The sequence below is a fragment of the Temnothorax curvispinosus genome, unplaced genomic scaffold (assembly GCF_003070985.1).
Source record: "Temnothorax curvispinosus isolate PA1 unplaced genomic scaffold, ASM307098v1 QBEX01014901.1, whole genome shotgun sequence".
Classification (NCBI taxonomy): Eukaryota; Metazoa; Arthropoda; class Insecta; order Hymenoptera; family Formicidae; genus Temnothorax; species Temnothorax curvispinosus.
The window spans coordinates 585,137-600,883 of NW_020224681.1; the positions used below are offsets into that span (position 1 = coordinate 585,137).

General features: G+C 32.4%; 3 protein-coding genes across 4 annotated transcripts in view; 2 read left to right on the plus strand and 1 right to left on the minus strand.

Moving 5' to 3' along the window:
• LOC112465127 (calcium/calmodulin-dependent 3',5'-cyclic nucleotide phosphodiesterase 1) overlaps nucleotides 1-14,839 on the minus strand; it is a 38,853-nt gene extending 24,014 nt beyond the window's left edge. Inside the window, exon 1 of the mRNA XM_025032529.1 lies at nucleotides 14,704-14,839. Coding sequence (XP_024888297.1) covers nucleotides 14,704-14,839 — 136 coding nt within the window. The remainder of the gene's footprint in view (nucleotides 1-14,703) is intronic.
• LOC112465114 (alpha-glucosidase-like) lies at nucleotides 1,387-10,468 on the plus strand. 2 transcript variants are annotated; one of them, XM_025032512.1, is made up of 9 exons: nucleotides 1,387-1,493; nucleotides 2,542-2,712; nucleotides 3,301-3,638; nucleotides 4,687-4,812; nucleotides 7,180-7,587; nucleotides 7,840-8,095; nucleotides 8,919-9,114; nucleotides 9,913-10,053; nucleotides 10,226-10,468. In XM_025032512.1, the coding sequence occupies exons 2-9, from the start codon at nucleotides 2,553-2,555 to the stop codon at nucleotides 10,296-10,298; spliced, it is 1,698 nt and encodes a 565-aa protein (XP_024888280.1). In that variant the 5' UTR covers nucleotides 1,387-1,493; nucleotides 2,542-2,552; the 3' UTR covers nucleotides 10,299-10,468. The 2 variants fall into 2 exon arrangements, with proteins under 2 accessions (XP_024888280.1, XP_024888279.1); XM_025032511.1 differs by having other exon boundaries at nucleotides 1,392-1,497.
• Nucleotides 14,840-15,161: 322 nt separating the features above from the next.
• The window catches only part of LOC112465129 (alpha-glucosidase-like), an 8,217-nt gene continuing 7,631 nt past the window's right edge, over nucleotides 15,162-15,747 (plus strand). The window contains exon 1 of the mRNA XM_025032530.1: nucleotides 15,162-15,341. Within this exon, the coding sequence (XP_024888298.1) occupies nucleotides 15,162-15,341 (180 nt within the window). The remainder of the gene's footprint in view (nucleotides 15,342-15,747) is intronic.

Genomic DNA, 15,747 nt, shown 5'->3' on the forward strand with positions numbered 1-15,747 from the left:
CAAAAAAAATAAAGTTATAGATATAAAATATACCTACTAATTAACAAATATCTTTCTTTTATGTAAACGTTGTATGAAGACTAGGCGAAAGAATTAATAGAGATAGATATTTACATAACTATTCAGATATTACATACATTTTAGTAATACGTAAATTTAAAATTGAATATTAATCTTTGATATAAATATGTCGTTTCTATAATCTTCTTATCAGTAAGTTCTTCAATATTACATCCTGTATGATATAATATTGTCAACAATAATCGCTTATATAACGTGTTATATCTTTTAAATATTATCGCTGATTAAATTTTTCTTGGTCAAAGTTAATATTATTGAAATTAATTTTTAGTAAAATTTCTTTTATTACGTTATCATATTGTATGTCTATATACTGATCGATATAATGTTCCATAAAATTTATCGCAAACTGTTATTTACATCACTAAAATTTAATCGCACCTCGCATCTAATCGCATCAATTTTGATATCATCTCTTACCTGCACATTTCGAGATATTATTTTGGCAAATAAACAAGCTTAGTTGCACAAATCCGTAGAATTTATAAAAACAGTTTGTATCGAAAACAAGTTTATTTATCAAAGTAAAGTATATATTATAATATCTACACCTATTAATTTTAGTTCAATTGTAAATATGATTAAATCTATATAAAAAAATTGTTTCCATTTAAAATAAATCTATATAATTTACCTTATTGATATAATATCACTTATGTGATATTAATTAATTAGTAGCTATCAAATTGATGTCATCACCAGTATAATAAATCTCTTTAATTTCACCGGAAATATAAAACATCTACATCATTATTTCTCTACGCCAGTGTTTCTCAAATAGTAATTCGCAAAATTTCTTCAAAAATAAAAAAGAACATTTCTCTAAATTTAAATGATAGTTTATGAATTAAATGTCTGTTTTTTATATTAAAAAACACCTAGATGTATATACACAAGAATATATAATAATTAAATTTGTATAAATGAAAAATCTGTGCTTTAAATTTTGATGATGGATTCTTCAACGTATTTAAAAGAATCGACTTTATTAAAAAACAGCCACTTGTAAATTGCCCAGAAAATCTTTCATGGAAAGTTAATGGATTTAAAGTAGGAAAGACTGCGTACGCGCGCGTATATATGTATATATTGTTAGTCAATTAATTTTTGCGTTCTATCATTTTGAGAGACACTGCTTTAATTGTTGTAGCACTGATGACTTTTTTTATCTTGAAGGAGTTAGATAAAAAATTCCGCTAAAGATATATATATATATATATCTCGCGATTAGACATATATTAATGTACTCTGCGCAGAAATCATTGCGTTGTGTGCATGAAACCCTACTCGACCGTAATTACATAATGCGGCTATAAAAGAGGAAAGATTCGTTTACTCTACAACAGTAGATCATATATAAGTGTCCGAGAAGTCTCTATTAGTCCGAACCTAAGCATTTGTGCCGATAAATTGTTAGTAAGTTGCGTAATTTGTAGAAACAATTTCATTGCTACTTACCATTTTACACACTTTATATAATAGAAAATACAATAACAAAAATTATGTTGTTGTTACATCGAGGTATCTCAAGATATATACAATTTAAGACGAATCAATGTTAGAACGATAATAAAAGGCACGAGATGTCTCCTAATATTTGAGCGATATTATATAATTTATTTCACTTTTAAAAAATTAGAAAATATATATTTAAAACATTGTCAAACTTATCGTAATAATTTTGTGTAATTCGATTTAATTTTGATAAATAAATGATCAATTTGTGATTTTGGGATTGTTAAGATGTAGCGAAACAACTGTTTGTACAGATGCCTCGCAGCTTACATAATACATCGCAAAGTTGTATTTGCTAGATATTATATATATATATATATATATATATATATATATATACATGTAATATATATACATATGTTGCCATGTTTGCAATTTCCGTCCAACTTGAGTTTATAGATAATGCTTGTAAGAAATAGGTTAGAGAAAGTATATCTGAGTCAAAAAGCTTTCAGGTTTTATTTACGTTTTTTGGTCAAATGTTTCTTAAATAAATCCGCAGATTACATTTTGTTTTTATCAATATAAGTTTAAAAGAGTTTCATCAAACATTATAATCGACAACTGAGCTCAAGAACTATTAATATTTAAAGACATGTAATTCATTATTAAAGATATTATATTTTTTGTGGCACTAAAAAGAACAATTCAAATCTATCTGTTTAACAAATAAAATTTTAGTCATTAATCAAGTCATTGGTTACTTTTAAAATTAACTTTTTAAAATTAACAATTATATTAAATTTGTTTTACAATATCTCCAATAAGCCTAACGTCTCCAATGAGTCTAAACTTTTCCATCTTTTGTCTCTTACCGTTTTTGAAATAAACTACGATTGAGATGCTATTTACTTGTAGAATAATCCTCTATGCAAATACTATTATATACATATATTTATTGACGTTACCGCATGCATGAATAATTATTTATAATTCATTTTTAAGATCTAACGAGGATGAATAACAAAGGTGTAATAACACTTTGTACGATACTACTATCGTCCAATCTCGGATATAGTGAATCTAGTCCAGAATGGTGGCAATCAATGTCTCTTTATCAAATTTATCCCAGAAGCTTCAAGGATAGTGATGGTGATGGTATCGGGGATCTTAAGGGTATGTTTTTTCATTTGCAATGAAATCCTAGAAAAATTTATTATAATTTCCATAATATAGAGATAATATAGAGCAAAATACAATTATATATAAAGTAAAAATATGTCATTCTAAATCTAAATAATAAGATAAAATAGCATTTAAAAAAATAAACCATAAGTGTGAATAAATTATCGTATTCTCTCCTTCGCGCTTAGTTAGAGATATCGTTATTACAGTTACGTTATTAGATGTTTAAAAAATGTTTAAAAAATTTAGATATCTTAGAAGTTTACAGCTTTTACTTTCAACAACAAATTCTTTGTTAAATATGGAATCGATTAGAAAAAATCTTTGACTCAACGTATCAATTCTTCCCCCCTCCCCTCCTCTTCGGATATTTCTAAATAAATTAGTTATTTGTTGTAAATTTTTCATATTTTATATTGACTTATACCTTGGCAATTTAAATCGATTACAAAACATTTGTAAGAAAAAGTTAAATACGTTCGGAAAATTAAACGTTTTCTATTTATTTAATCACACATTAAAAGACTAGCAGAGAAATATTTTGTAAATACAATATAATTCAAAAGTTTTTGCATACAGGTATTATGAGCAAATTGGAACATTTCACCGAGTCGAATGTCGATGCTTTCTGGTTATCTCCGATTTATCCGAGCCCGATGGTCGATTTTGGCTATGATATTTCCGATTTTGTCAACATCGACGAGACGTTTGGAACTATGAAGGATTTCGAGGCGCTCACAAAGGCCGTGCATAACGCGTCAATGAAAATTATCATGGATTTTGTTCCTAATCACTCGTCGGACCAACACGAATGGTTCCAAAAAAGTTTGCAAAGCATAGAACCTTACACCGACTATTACGTATGGCATAAAGGCAAGGTGCTGCCGAATGGAACAGTTACGGTGCCGAATAATTGGGTAAGTAATTAAGGTAACACCCGAAGTTACGTCCGTAACATGACTGAGGACAACGGAGACTGACGACGCGAGAGTTGTGCTTCGTGAATGGACGATGTTGTTAAAGTCGGTAAATTAATCCAAGTCCAAATACGCGAGTTATGTCGATATTCAAATTTCAAGTATCCTCTTTTGTGCTCTCTGAATGGAATTAAGGCAGCTTTCATTATTAATTCTCTATCTCGCGGTGTGATATAAACAATTAAGGGACTTAACATTAGAGGATGTTTGTACTAATTTTAAAAGCCTATGGTGTCAATCAAATATCGCACGATGTGCCTATTAACGAATCGCATTATCATCAAAGTGCATGAGTGATCTTGCAGCTATCCGAATTTCACGTTCGAACAGATATATCGAGTTTTGTTAATGTATGATGTAATTATATGTTAATAAACGTTAAAAGATTTATATGTTACACTAGCAGAAACATTTGAGGTCAGATTATAGAGATATATAATTGATCTCTCAAGGATGTCTTCTTATCAATTATTACAGTAGAGACAATTTAGAAAAAAGTTGACCTAACATCTGTAAATTACACATTATTTTCAATAAAGGTTAAATGTCGTCTCAACTGCGATAATAATCGATGAGACGAAAATCTTTCTCTATTTTTTATTTGTCATCAAGCGTCGATGTAAGTATTAAATGATGCGTAACATCTTAAAAATTTACTCCATTGTTCGACATATCGAAGATACGTGTATAGGTACCAGAGATCCATCATCGCAATTACAAATTTTTGTATGCACCAAGTGTTTCGTCAATTTTGAAATTATCATCAGTATTGTGTAATACACACACGTAGGCACGTTTACTTGCAACATAAAATAAGTCGTCCAAACTGAGCAATGCTGCCAACATCCTAACCCCCAGCTAGTATAAACGCAACCTTCTTTCGAATATCTACAACATACTTGACATTTTATATCTGTAATGTTGCTTTAAATGCATAATCGAACGTAATACGAAATAATTAAAATGGAATGATTATCTGCACGTATAGGTGAGTGTGTTCCGTGGATCAGCATGGACCTGGCGTGAAGAACGACAAGCGTATTATCTCCATCAATTCACACCGGAGCAGCCCGATCTCAACTTTGAAAACGAGAACGTAGTGAACGCAATGAAGGTATATAGAAGTACGAAATAACTATCGTAATTGAGTTTGGCTCAATGTTCCTCTACTCCTTATTTTGATAAACAAGCTGGTTTTAATATAAAGTTATAATTTTATATTAATATAATATATTTTGCAAACTTATACAATTATATATATATTCTCATAGGTCTCATAGTACGAATCAAACGAACGCTAAAGATCGCGGTGCGATAATTTTCGATTATACTTATTGTTAAAACACGACTTGTTAGCCAAACAACTTTCATATTTAATAATTTTGAGGAAAAATTCCCCGATAAGTAGTCCACATGCAGCTCAATATGAAAAAAAAAAAAAAAAAAAAATTGCCGATAATGAAATATCCAATTGTCTCGATCAGAACTTGAATCAAAACTGATAACGGATTATCTTGTTATCTCGTGTTGTCTTGGGTAACCAGCGATACAGTAGTTAACAGCACAACAGCAAAGCTGCGTAGGGGCGATGGATTGTAATCTGTCGCTCCTACAGCCTACAGCGTGTCGTCTATGTCACTATAGGGGTGAAAATAAATCCGGCCTGTATACATCATGCAAGGACATCGCTTTTTCCGTCATCATTGCCATGCGCGCGACAGATTTTCCGTTCTTTATTTCGTTCCGCGTTTGCGAAACGAAAAGCAAACACCGTTCTATCCTTCTCTCGGCTCTCTCGGCAATTTGCTCGAAATTATTGACGTTTCAGAAAAATCACGCGTGACCGCGATAAAAAACGATCGACGACGATACGATACACGACACATGACACGGGCGCGTCATGCATCTACCGCATCTATCGTGCAACACGCCGCATTTGTTTTTTTTTCACACTAAGGGTAATTAACTCGCGGACGCGGATAAATCAAGGTCTGTTGAAATATACGTAAAATTACGACAGGCAAGTGTTTTCTCTGATCGCGTTGTCGCGGACCGAGAAGCGGATGTAATTAGTAATTAGCTGCTCGTTGCGCGAACGCGATGAGCGTAAAATTATGCTCGCGGAATGAATCAGGAAGCGGACGTACAATTTGCCACTTTTTCCAAAGGTGTGGACACTTAAAATATCACGCGACCAATGCACACTAATGCGATTTCAAGAGGAAGATGATGATCGATAATGATCATCCGACTGTACGGTAACAAGTAACAAATGTCCAGCGGGCGTGAAGCGAGATAATTACGATCAATTTAACAAACAAAAGTTCGCCGAGCTGGAATAACAACTTTCAAACAAATTATTTGCACATCGTACTTGTATTTAATTAAAGACTAAAGGTCAAGTTTTCCCGTAGCCGTTATAACACGCGTTATTTATTCTTCTTTTTACGTTACAAAAATTATATAGTACATGAAAGTTTTGCAAGCATTCATGTTCTACGATCAAATCCTGGGCCTGTAATTTGAGGAACAGTGAAATGGTGAAATACCCAGCGGTAGCGTAATATCAAAAGTTGTTAAGTACGCTGGTACACGCAATAAAATCCAGATTGGACAAACTATCGCGCAGTGAATAGCGCGGTAAGCTCGCGTGACGCAATCTGCAATCATTTTTGAATTGGCCTTAAAAATTTGGCAAAATCCCAAGTCGTGTAAAATGTGTCTTTCGTTTATTTTATTATTTAGGTAACAAAAATTTTTTGTCAGTATACTCCGTATATTTGCTCGTGCATGACAGATGTCGAGGATTTATTCAATTTCTTTTCTTTCGCAAAATTGTTCCGCAACAAGGCAAGTGCTTCCTCTTATCGCAGCCTCAATTCCCCTTCAAATCCCTTATGTCACAAAATTTTCTCGTCTCGGAACATGCTACATTCATAATATAAAGCCAAATGGAACTGAGAAGCAACTGCAGCAACTCATTCTTTTTTGTAAACCCGTATTTATTTTTGTAAGCAAAGATATTAGCTAACCGGGAATGACTTGTTCAATTTAATTAACAACATTTTGTAGCGACACCTATTTTCCCTTTTTTATGTTTCTTATTAATTCAACCTGATAGAAAATTACATTTGATACAAAATAATCACTCGAGTTAAGTACTATATAATATGATCAAGGCATTACTGTAACTATGTTACAGTATACTATTTGTAAATTTATCCATTTCCTAATATGCATGAATTAACGATTTGATTTTGTATAAAACATAGCAAAATAATTAATCAAATTATCTCACACACACATAGTTTTTGTATGCAAACTATTACTTCGATCGAATGCACGCCTTTAATGAGAAATACTGTATGTAGCCTAGTGGTTTAATCCACTTGAAAATACATACTCGTATAGATCGGGAAGGTATATGCATATAGATGGTTCACTCAAGCATATATCTCGTGCTCTCTGCTCCTGCCCTCAGGATGTCATGAGATTTTGGCTCGACAAGGGGGTGGACGGCTTTCGGGTGGACGCGATACCACATTTGTGCGAGGACGTCAGATTCTTGGACGAACCACTTACGGGTAATCCAAATCCCGAGGACTATGGCTACACGCATAAGATATACACCAAGGATCTGCCGCGCACCTACGAAATAGTCAAAGGATGGCGAGAAGTGACAGATGAATATTCGGAAAGAGTTATGATGATGGAGGCTTATGCAAACATGACGATGACGATGAAGTATTATGTGTACGGCGCACATTTTCCCTTCAATTTTGGTTTTGTTGCCGAAACGAATCAAGATTCTAAAGCAACTGATTTCAAGAGATTGATCGACAGATGGATGGTAAACATGCCTGTTTTAAGAGGAACTGCCAACTGGGTGGTAAGTCGAGAGAAACGTGTCTTTCGAATCTAGAAAGAATCAATCTCTAAATATCGCTTGTGATTAAAGGCGCGACATTTTTTTTAGCATATTATGCAATATGCCTTCTTTTTTAAATATACATTGCAATTCGAGATGCGCTATTATACACATATATATACATATACGCATCTTGTGACCTCTTTTAAAATTATTTTAAGATTTATAATAAAGTCGATAATGTAGTTTCACAAAATTATATTCTTTCCGCAGGCTGGAAATCATGACAAATCGCGATTAGTCTCTCGTTATGGACGGCAACGAGCGGAAGCTATAACTATGATAACTTTATTGCTTCCGGGAGTGGGTGTAACTTATAACGGCGAAGAAATCGGCATGGAGGACACGTGGATCTCATGGGAAGACACCAAAGATCCGCAAGGTTGCAATGCCGGCAGAGATGGTTACGAGAAAGCGTCTCGGGATCCTGCAAGGACACCGTTCCAATGGGACGACACCACTTCGGCTGGTACGAGTTTATCTCCCCTCCCCCCCCCCCCCAGCACCTTCTAAAATCGCTGTGTCAATCTATCAGTTAGGTCCACAATTTAAGCTGAAACGCAATTTAAGCTGATCATTATCTGTCGAAACTAGTTAAAAAAATTCACAGAAGCAGTTTAAGTCAAAATTAAACTGACTGAAAAATTTCAAGCTATCTTTTGTTGGTCAACAATTAATAGAATATTTGAATCATTGATAAAACAATGTATATGAAGCTTTTTACATATTTTTTGCAAGTTTATTAATAATTTTAAAACAGGAATATTTAATGTTATTATCGACTTTTTTAAAATATCGACCAAATTAAATATCACTTCGGTATAACGTTTGCAAAGCAAATAGATTTCTTCTCAAAAAATTGATCAAACTATTGACTTTTTAATAAATAGTAAGAAATTCCATTTCTATTTAGTATAACTGATCACACCATAAAAACTGGTTCATATCGAACGTAGCACGCTTTCAATGCCAGACTCGTGTCATGGCCCACATATTAAGAATCAACACGACACGTTTGTCAGGTCATACGTCACATTTTGAGATTACGAAAGAAAGTGGGTGAAAAACTGTTAATGAAACAGGTTGCTTATCGATCGTATTATAACATCCTATCGCTGTCAGTTTGGATTTGTCATTTGTAGTATCAAAAAGGCATTACGTTTTATTGAAACTATAATATCATACCATCATATACCATAATATTAAAAGTATAATTATGTGAAAGCGATATACATAATTAGAGGACTTGTTTGATAAGAAATCTGAGATTTATTTCAATTATAAAATTTTAGGATTCTCCACGAATCCAAAAACGTGGCTACCAGTTAATAAAAACTACGTGACACTTAATTTAGCCGCGCAAAAGAAACAGAACAACTCCTACTACGCTTTATATAAAGCGGTTTCTGCTCTGCGAAAATGGCCTGCGGTTAAACGTGGAACCTTAACCACGAAATTATTGGGCGATGATGTTCTCGCTTTTACCAGGTAGGATATGGTATATATATATATATATATATATATATATATAATATAACAAAAAAGCATGCAGTTATTACAGTTATTCTCTAGTAATATTATTTGAGCGCGTTTTTATTATACAGGGTGTTTCAGAATTGCACGGCATTATTTTTAGAAAATATTTTTTAGGTCAAAATGAATAAAAAAGATTATATAAACATATGTCCCAAACTTATTTAATGTATGTTTTCGAAGTGGCCGCCGCGCCGCTTTGTTGAATTCTTCTTACGTGCCAATAAATCTACAATAAACTAAAGACTTCATCCAACCCCCATAGAAAATAGTCTAATGACGTTAGACTATTTTGGATAGTCTTTAGTTTATTGTAGAGTGTAGACCTATTGGCACGCAAGAAGAATTAAGCATAAGAAATCGCATAATGGAAGCTGCAGCAGCTATCAGGAATAATCCATAAGACGTGCCAGAGAAATACATGGATACATCGTGCTGAATGCTGCATTCAACAAAACAGCGGCCACTTCGAAAACATACTTTAAATGTTTTACTGTTAAACATAATCTTTACTCTTTAATATCTTACTAATAGTTTATATAAATGTTTTTTGTTCATTTTGACCTAGAAAATATTTCCCTAAAATAGTGCCGTGCAATTCTGAAACACCTTGTATATTTAAAAATATATTTGATCTTTTTACTAGTGTGTGCTAGTATCTGTATATTTTTAATGTTTAATTTTCTTGGCGAGATAACGTAGCACTTAAAACTGAACTTCAATAATAAAATCATTGTGTGCTTGTTATTACAGGAAAGCGGATGAGGAGCAATCGGTTTACGTAGTGGTAAACTTTGCAAATGAAGAGAAAATTGTTGACTTATCAACGCTTGTTCACGTATCAAATCAATTAAACGTTTATTATGCCACAACAAATGCTCATCATCTTATTGGGTAAGCATATTTTTTTATTCGCTAATGTAGCACGCTAATTACACGCGCTATAAAATAAAATACATCTTATGTGTAATATGGTATTAAAGCGTAAGAGGCGCGTTATATGCCATCTCTTGATTATCTCCTTATCTCAAATGTGTGCTCATGTGTTCAAAATTTTTTTTTTTAGGAATATTATCAAAGATGTTCGCACCTTAAAAATTCCTGCATCAGGAGCTGTGATATATACCAGTACTACGTAAAACTAGGAAAAACCATGGAAATGAATATTCGAACGAGGCGTTATTTTTCTTAAAGTAATTTCTATAGTATTGTACTTCAGACAAAAAGGTAGAATTACTCTTTACGGTCATTTCTTATATCCGTGTTTTACGCTGCTGTTTTATTTATTTTATTAAGTTCTTATTAAGATGTTCCATATTTATCTTATTATATAATCAGATTCATCTGCGAGAAATAATGCTACGCTCATAAGTAACAGCATAGATAATTGCTCAAATAACAGTAAAGTATTAAAGGAGGTAATAAATGATTACGTTAGAAAAATAAGACATGTTAACGTTAAATGTTTCAAGTAATATAAATTTGCAATTATCATATATTTCTATATATTTATGTATATATATACATATATAATAGTGTAGCTTATATGTATATGATACAATATATGTAATAAATTTTTTGATTATGCTATGTGGTTAAATCTCCAAATAAAATAAAATTAAAGTTTCAAAAAAGTAAGATTATATATTTTTTTACATCACTACTTAGGCTGCGTGTACGGTTTACTTTTGCCTAAACACTTATCGTTTGTATATGTATATGTGTATCACGCGGGGATCATTCCCAACTAATACGAATCCTTAGGGGCTAATTCTATCTGCATTAGTCCCCTAAAGGGTATAAATTGAGAATTTAATCTCCCGTTCCGCTTTCCGCAACATTTGCCGATACCCATTCCCGACAGCTGAATTACCTAATAATATTCGGCTATACCCATCACTGGAATCCTTAGGACATGTAATGTACCTTGGACTGTCCCTAAATCGATCATTATTTCACAAAGAGAATTCCATATCATGAATTCCCGCGCAAGAGAAAATCTGCCGCTTTTGAATCCCAAGTTAAAAGCAATTGTCAGTTGCGACATCATAATAAGATGTAATAAGATATAATTGGCATGATCATTATTCAGATCGACATTGACATAAAATTTGTTATATAAATGTCTAAATATCGATTACATATAAATTGCGTATTATTAATTATACAATTAATCCTCACAAAATCCATTATAGAGGAATTGCAACCTCTATTCATATATATGTATCAATTGTAATCCGATTTATTTATAATATTCGGTTAATTACAAAATCTATAATGTTGCTGACAATGAGCCATATCGAATCTTAATCTGCTTTTATTTTCCCGCATGTTTACCTCGATTTCTTTAGATTTAGATTTAATTTCTCATAAAAACTATATTTCGAATAAGCATTATTCGTCAATTTATCAATGTGCAATACTGTTAAATTAAGATCTAAATTGTAATTACTTCCTGCAAAATTTACAACATAATTATCTCTAAATAAGTTAAAATATATCTATAATTTTTACCTTCGTAAAATCTCTGAAATTGTTGATATAAATTTTTTTAAAAACGTTACTTTTCGCATAATTTATACAATCTTATTTACTAAAATATAACGCACTATATTTTTCAAAATTTTTTCCGGAACATTGTTATATTAGAACATCGTTATACTTCTATAATATCAAATTTAATCAATAAACGTGAATTATCACTTGTGTACTAATAAAAAATTAATAAAATATCAATTATGCTGGCGAGAGCAACAATTAAATTATTTTGAATAATAGTGTTTAATAGTGCGTGTGTATTCAATTAATAAAAAGCAGTACCTATGTTAAAAAATGTTTTCGCAACGTGATAAACGTCAGGGCATGAAAAAACTTCAATCGTCTATGATTATCTATGTGTCACACAACTTATAATTATGTAAACAAAAGATAAACACGCAATATCGTAAACAAAAGATTACCGTGCGGCATGGAATTTTCAAGATTTCGTCATATTGGTGTATGTGTCACACCTTGTCTTAAAAGTGCGTATAATTAAAATATATTCTCCCTTTCTTCAGTATAATTAAACTTCAAATACTTATACAGTAATTAAGCTTTAATCTTTTCTTAAGGAAAAACTGCCCGCGATTTAATTAAAAGAGCAAAAGATTGAATTTTTCAATTTCCAATAAACGGACCGATAATTGAAACTGTAATTAAATTTTCTCATAGAAAAAATCTAAGTGGACAAATAAAATAAAATTACCGTTGTTGTTATTATGCGCAAAAAAAAGAACAAGATATTTCTATAACAAGTTTAAAGCCAATTTCAGAAGCCAAAATCAGAAAGGAATTAATTGTACACTATAAACGATACACCATTAAAAATGCATGAACAATGTAAAGATATAGTTTTACAGTATAGCAATGTTTAAGTCCTTTTCTTCTTAATTTGCCTATGTTTTTCTTTTTGTTTTTGTATGAATTTGTCAAGATTGTTAGATCTAACAAAAATCCTTAAGTAATTTGATGATTATATCTTCTTCCAGCTGGCGTTTTGTTGCCGGCTTTCAGAAGAATCGCACTTCACGGAATTTCATTCGCGCGAAACGGTAGATTGTTATCCAGCGATTCGCATTACCAGCATATCCTAGATAATGCTACCTCTCGAATAACCTGATGATTATCATGAGCACGTGAGATTTTTCCAGCTCGTTCGATAAGGCGTTTGCCAGTTCTTTTTTCCAACGTCATATCCGCTTCACGTAGATATATATAAATTGCGACGTCGGGAAACGTACTACGTATATAATTGTAAAGATGTTCGAACCGCAACACCGTGTTATCTTCCTAGGTCTGCTATTGACGGTTGTTCTGATCTCGGGAGAGATTACGAACCAAGGATGGTGGAGGCATACAGTTTTCTATCAAATTTATCCTCGCAGTTTTATGGATTCCGACAATGACGGCGTGGGTGATCTTCAAGGTAAGAGAAAATGGAAAGAATCAGCAATTCATCAAGCGTTGAGACGCATCATGTTACATGTTTACACATATCTGCCATCCATGGTTCGTCTTCACATAATGATTTTCGTGATAAGTATTAACAAAAATAACTCTGTTGTATGCTCACCTAACATAATTGCACATCGTTTGATTGTGAGAACAGTTTCGTAACTTGAATACATAGTTAGCTCTCAGATTTTAAATTAGCAGTCATATTGTGGTATTTTCGATATAATCTACTAATTGTAACATTAAAGAAAAAAAATATGTCTATAAACAAAGCGGTTATTACATGTTTAAATATTAGAGTTATCAAATAGTTTTAATTAGCTTTTCAAATATTATTATAGTATATCATTCCTAAGAAATTTAAATAAATATTACACAGAAAATGGCGCTGTGTGTGTGTGTGTGTGTTTCAAACCTCAAGAATCTGATCTTGAAACACATTTATTTGCTAACGTAATGTAATATTTCATTGAAAAATTCCATAAAAATGTTTGCACACAATTACAATAGATATTAACACGGTTTCCCTCTTCCTAATAATTACATGTATAAACATATTAGAGATTATCATATTTTTACGATTCGTTATACCTTAAACCTTTATATTTAAGAAACTACTTTATAAGAAAAAATGGCATGCACTTTTATTATTTAATTTTTCACGAACTTTCATGCTGCAATCCTATTGGGTATCCTTGAATATTTCGGGATATCCGGTATGTATTCAAAAACTGCATGTTTACACTTTGCATTATTGGAAATACCTCGATAATGAGATAACAAATCTTTTATATCGTTAAATATAAAAAGTTTGTTACACCATTATTGATTAACGTGCCGACCTTTGTTTATGATAGGTATAACGAGCAAACTGGATCACCTTGTGAAATCTGGAATAGGAGCGATATGGTTATCACCCATCAATCGAAGTCCTATGGTAGACTTCGGATATGATATTTCGGATTTTAAAGATGTTGACGAAATATTTGGCACATTAACGGATTTCGAAAATCTTATAAAACGTGCTAAAGAAATTGGATTAAAGGTAAGCGAGAAAATAAAACGCATTTGTAATGTTTGTTTTGAACCATAGTTCAACCGAATAGTAATTTTATATATCAAATTTCGTTAATATTTAATAACATTTAATATACATATATAACGTTCAACTTGTAGGTCATTCTCGATCTAGTACCTAATCATACTTCTGATGAACATTATTGGTTCCAAATGAGCTTAAACCGTACCGGCAAATATGAACATTATTATATATGGGCGGATGGAAAAAGTAACAATCAGCCACCAAATAATTGGTTAAGTGTGTTTGGTGGTTCGGCTTGGACATTCAACAAAACACGTAATCAATGGTACTTTCATCAATTTCACTCTAGGCAACCAGATTTGAATTACTCTAATCCCGATGTGCGAGAAGAGATGAGGGTAAACATTATTATTTTGTAAAATAGAACTATATAAAAATTTCGTACAACGATTGCACCTCTAACTAAGTTCGCTAATTACAGACAAATGCAAAATATAAATGCATACCTATATTGTGCTCGTAGTAGGCAATTGTTGAATCGCGCGTTAAAGGCTTGTTTATTTTTATGTGATGGCACAGGAAATCATCATATACTGGTTGAGAAAAGGCGTGGATGGATTTCGCATAGACGCGGTACCGCATCTTTTCGAAACAAATTACACTTCGGACGAACCTGAGAGCAATATAGAGGGTGTAACGAAAGATGATCATAATTATTTGATTCATACATTGACGAAAGATCAGCCACAAACGTACGATTTGGTACGAAGCTGGAGAAAGATTATGGATGACTATGCTTCTCACAGTAAAACAGACGAGAAGGTGCGGTATCTTTAGTTAGTTCAGTAATCGTAATATCATTCTCAGAAAATTAGAGTTAATTTTATATTACAATACTTTTGTGTGTTCTATAATAATTATGCATATGTCTCTCCTCCTATTTTCTTGTATATATCAGGTAATGATGACTGAAGCATACACTTCATTAGAAAACACGATCAAATACTACAACTACGACTCCCACATTCCTTTCAATTTTAATTTTATCATGAATGTGACTGCTGCCTCGAATGCTACTACGTTTAAAAGAATAATCGAAGAGTGGATGAAGGCGATGCCCAAAGACAGTGTCGCTAACTGGGTGGTAAGATAACGTTTTCCCACATATTCTCATGTACTTTCACTTTTTTACATTACACGGCAAAATAATAATACCAAAATCTCGAATAATTTTCGAATCTCATAATTATCCATCTGATAACTCGGCAATCATTATTCTTCAAAACATCTCCATCGCGCCACTTTTTAAAATAATATTTTAAGAGTAGCGGAGGGAGGGGGTGAGGGGTGAGATGCGATAATTCTATGATACAATCAATACATGTAAATGCGTTATAACGCAATTTACTAGGCTTTAACGACGGCTGTTGTTAAATTTATACGATAGTATGTTAATTGCCGGTGTGCGCATATTCTCTCTCTCTCTCTCTCTCTCTCTCTCTCTCTCTCTCTCTCTCTCTCTCTCTCTCTCTCTCTTCTCTCTTCTCTCT

Excerpts from the sequence above, each read along its gene's own strand:
- LOC112465114 (XM_025032512.1), top strand. The coding sequence starts at position 2,553 with ATGAATAACAAAGGTGTAATAACACTTTGTACGATACTACTATCGTCC. Across the intron at positions 4,813-7,179 it reads ACGTAGTGAACGCAATGAAG|GATGTCATGAGATTTTGGCT; the intron begins GTATATAGAAGT and ends TCCTGCCCTCAG. Across the intron at positions 9,115-9,912 it reads GATGTTCTCGCTTTTACCAG|GAAAGCGGATGAGGAGCAAT; the intron begins GTAGGATATGGT and ends TTGTTATTACAG.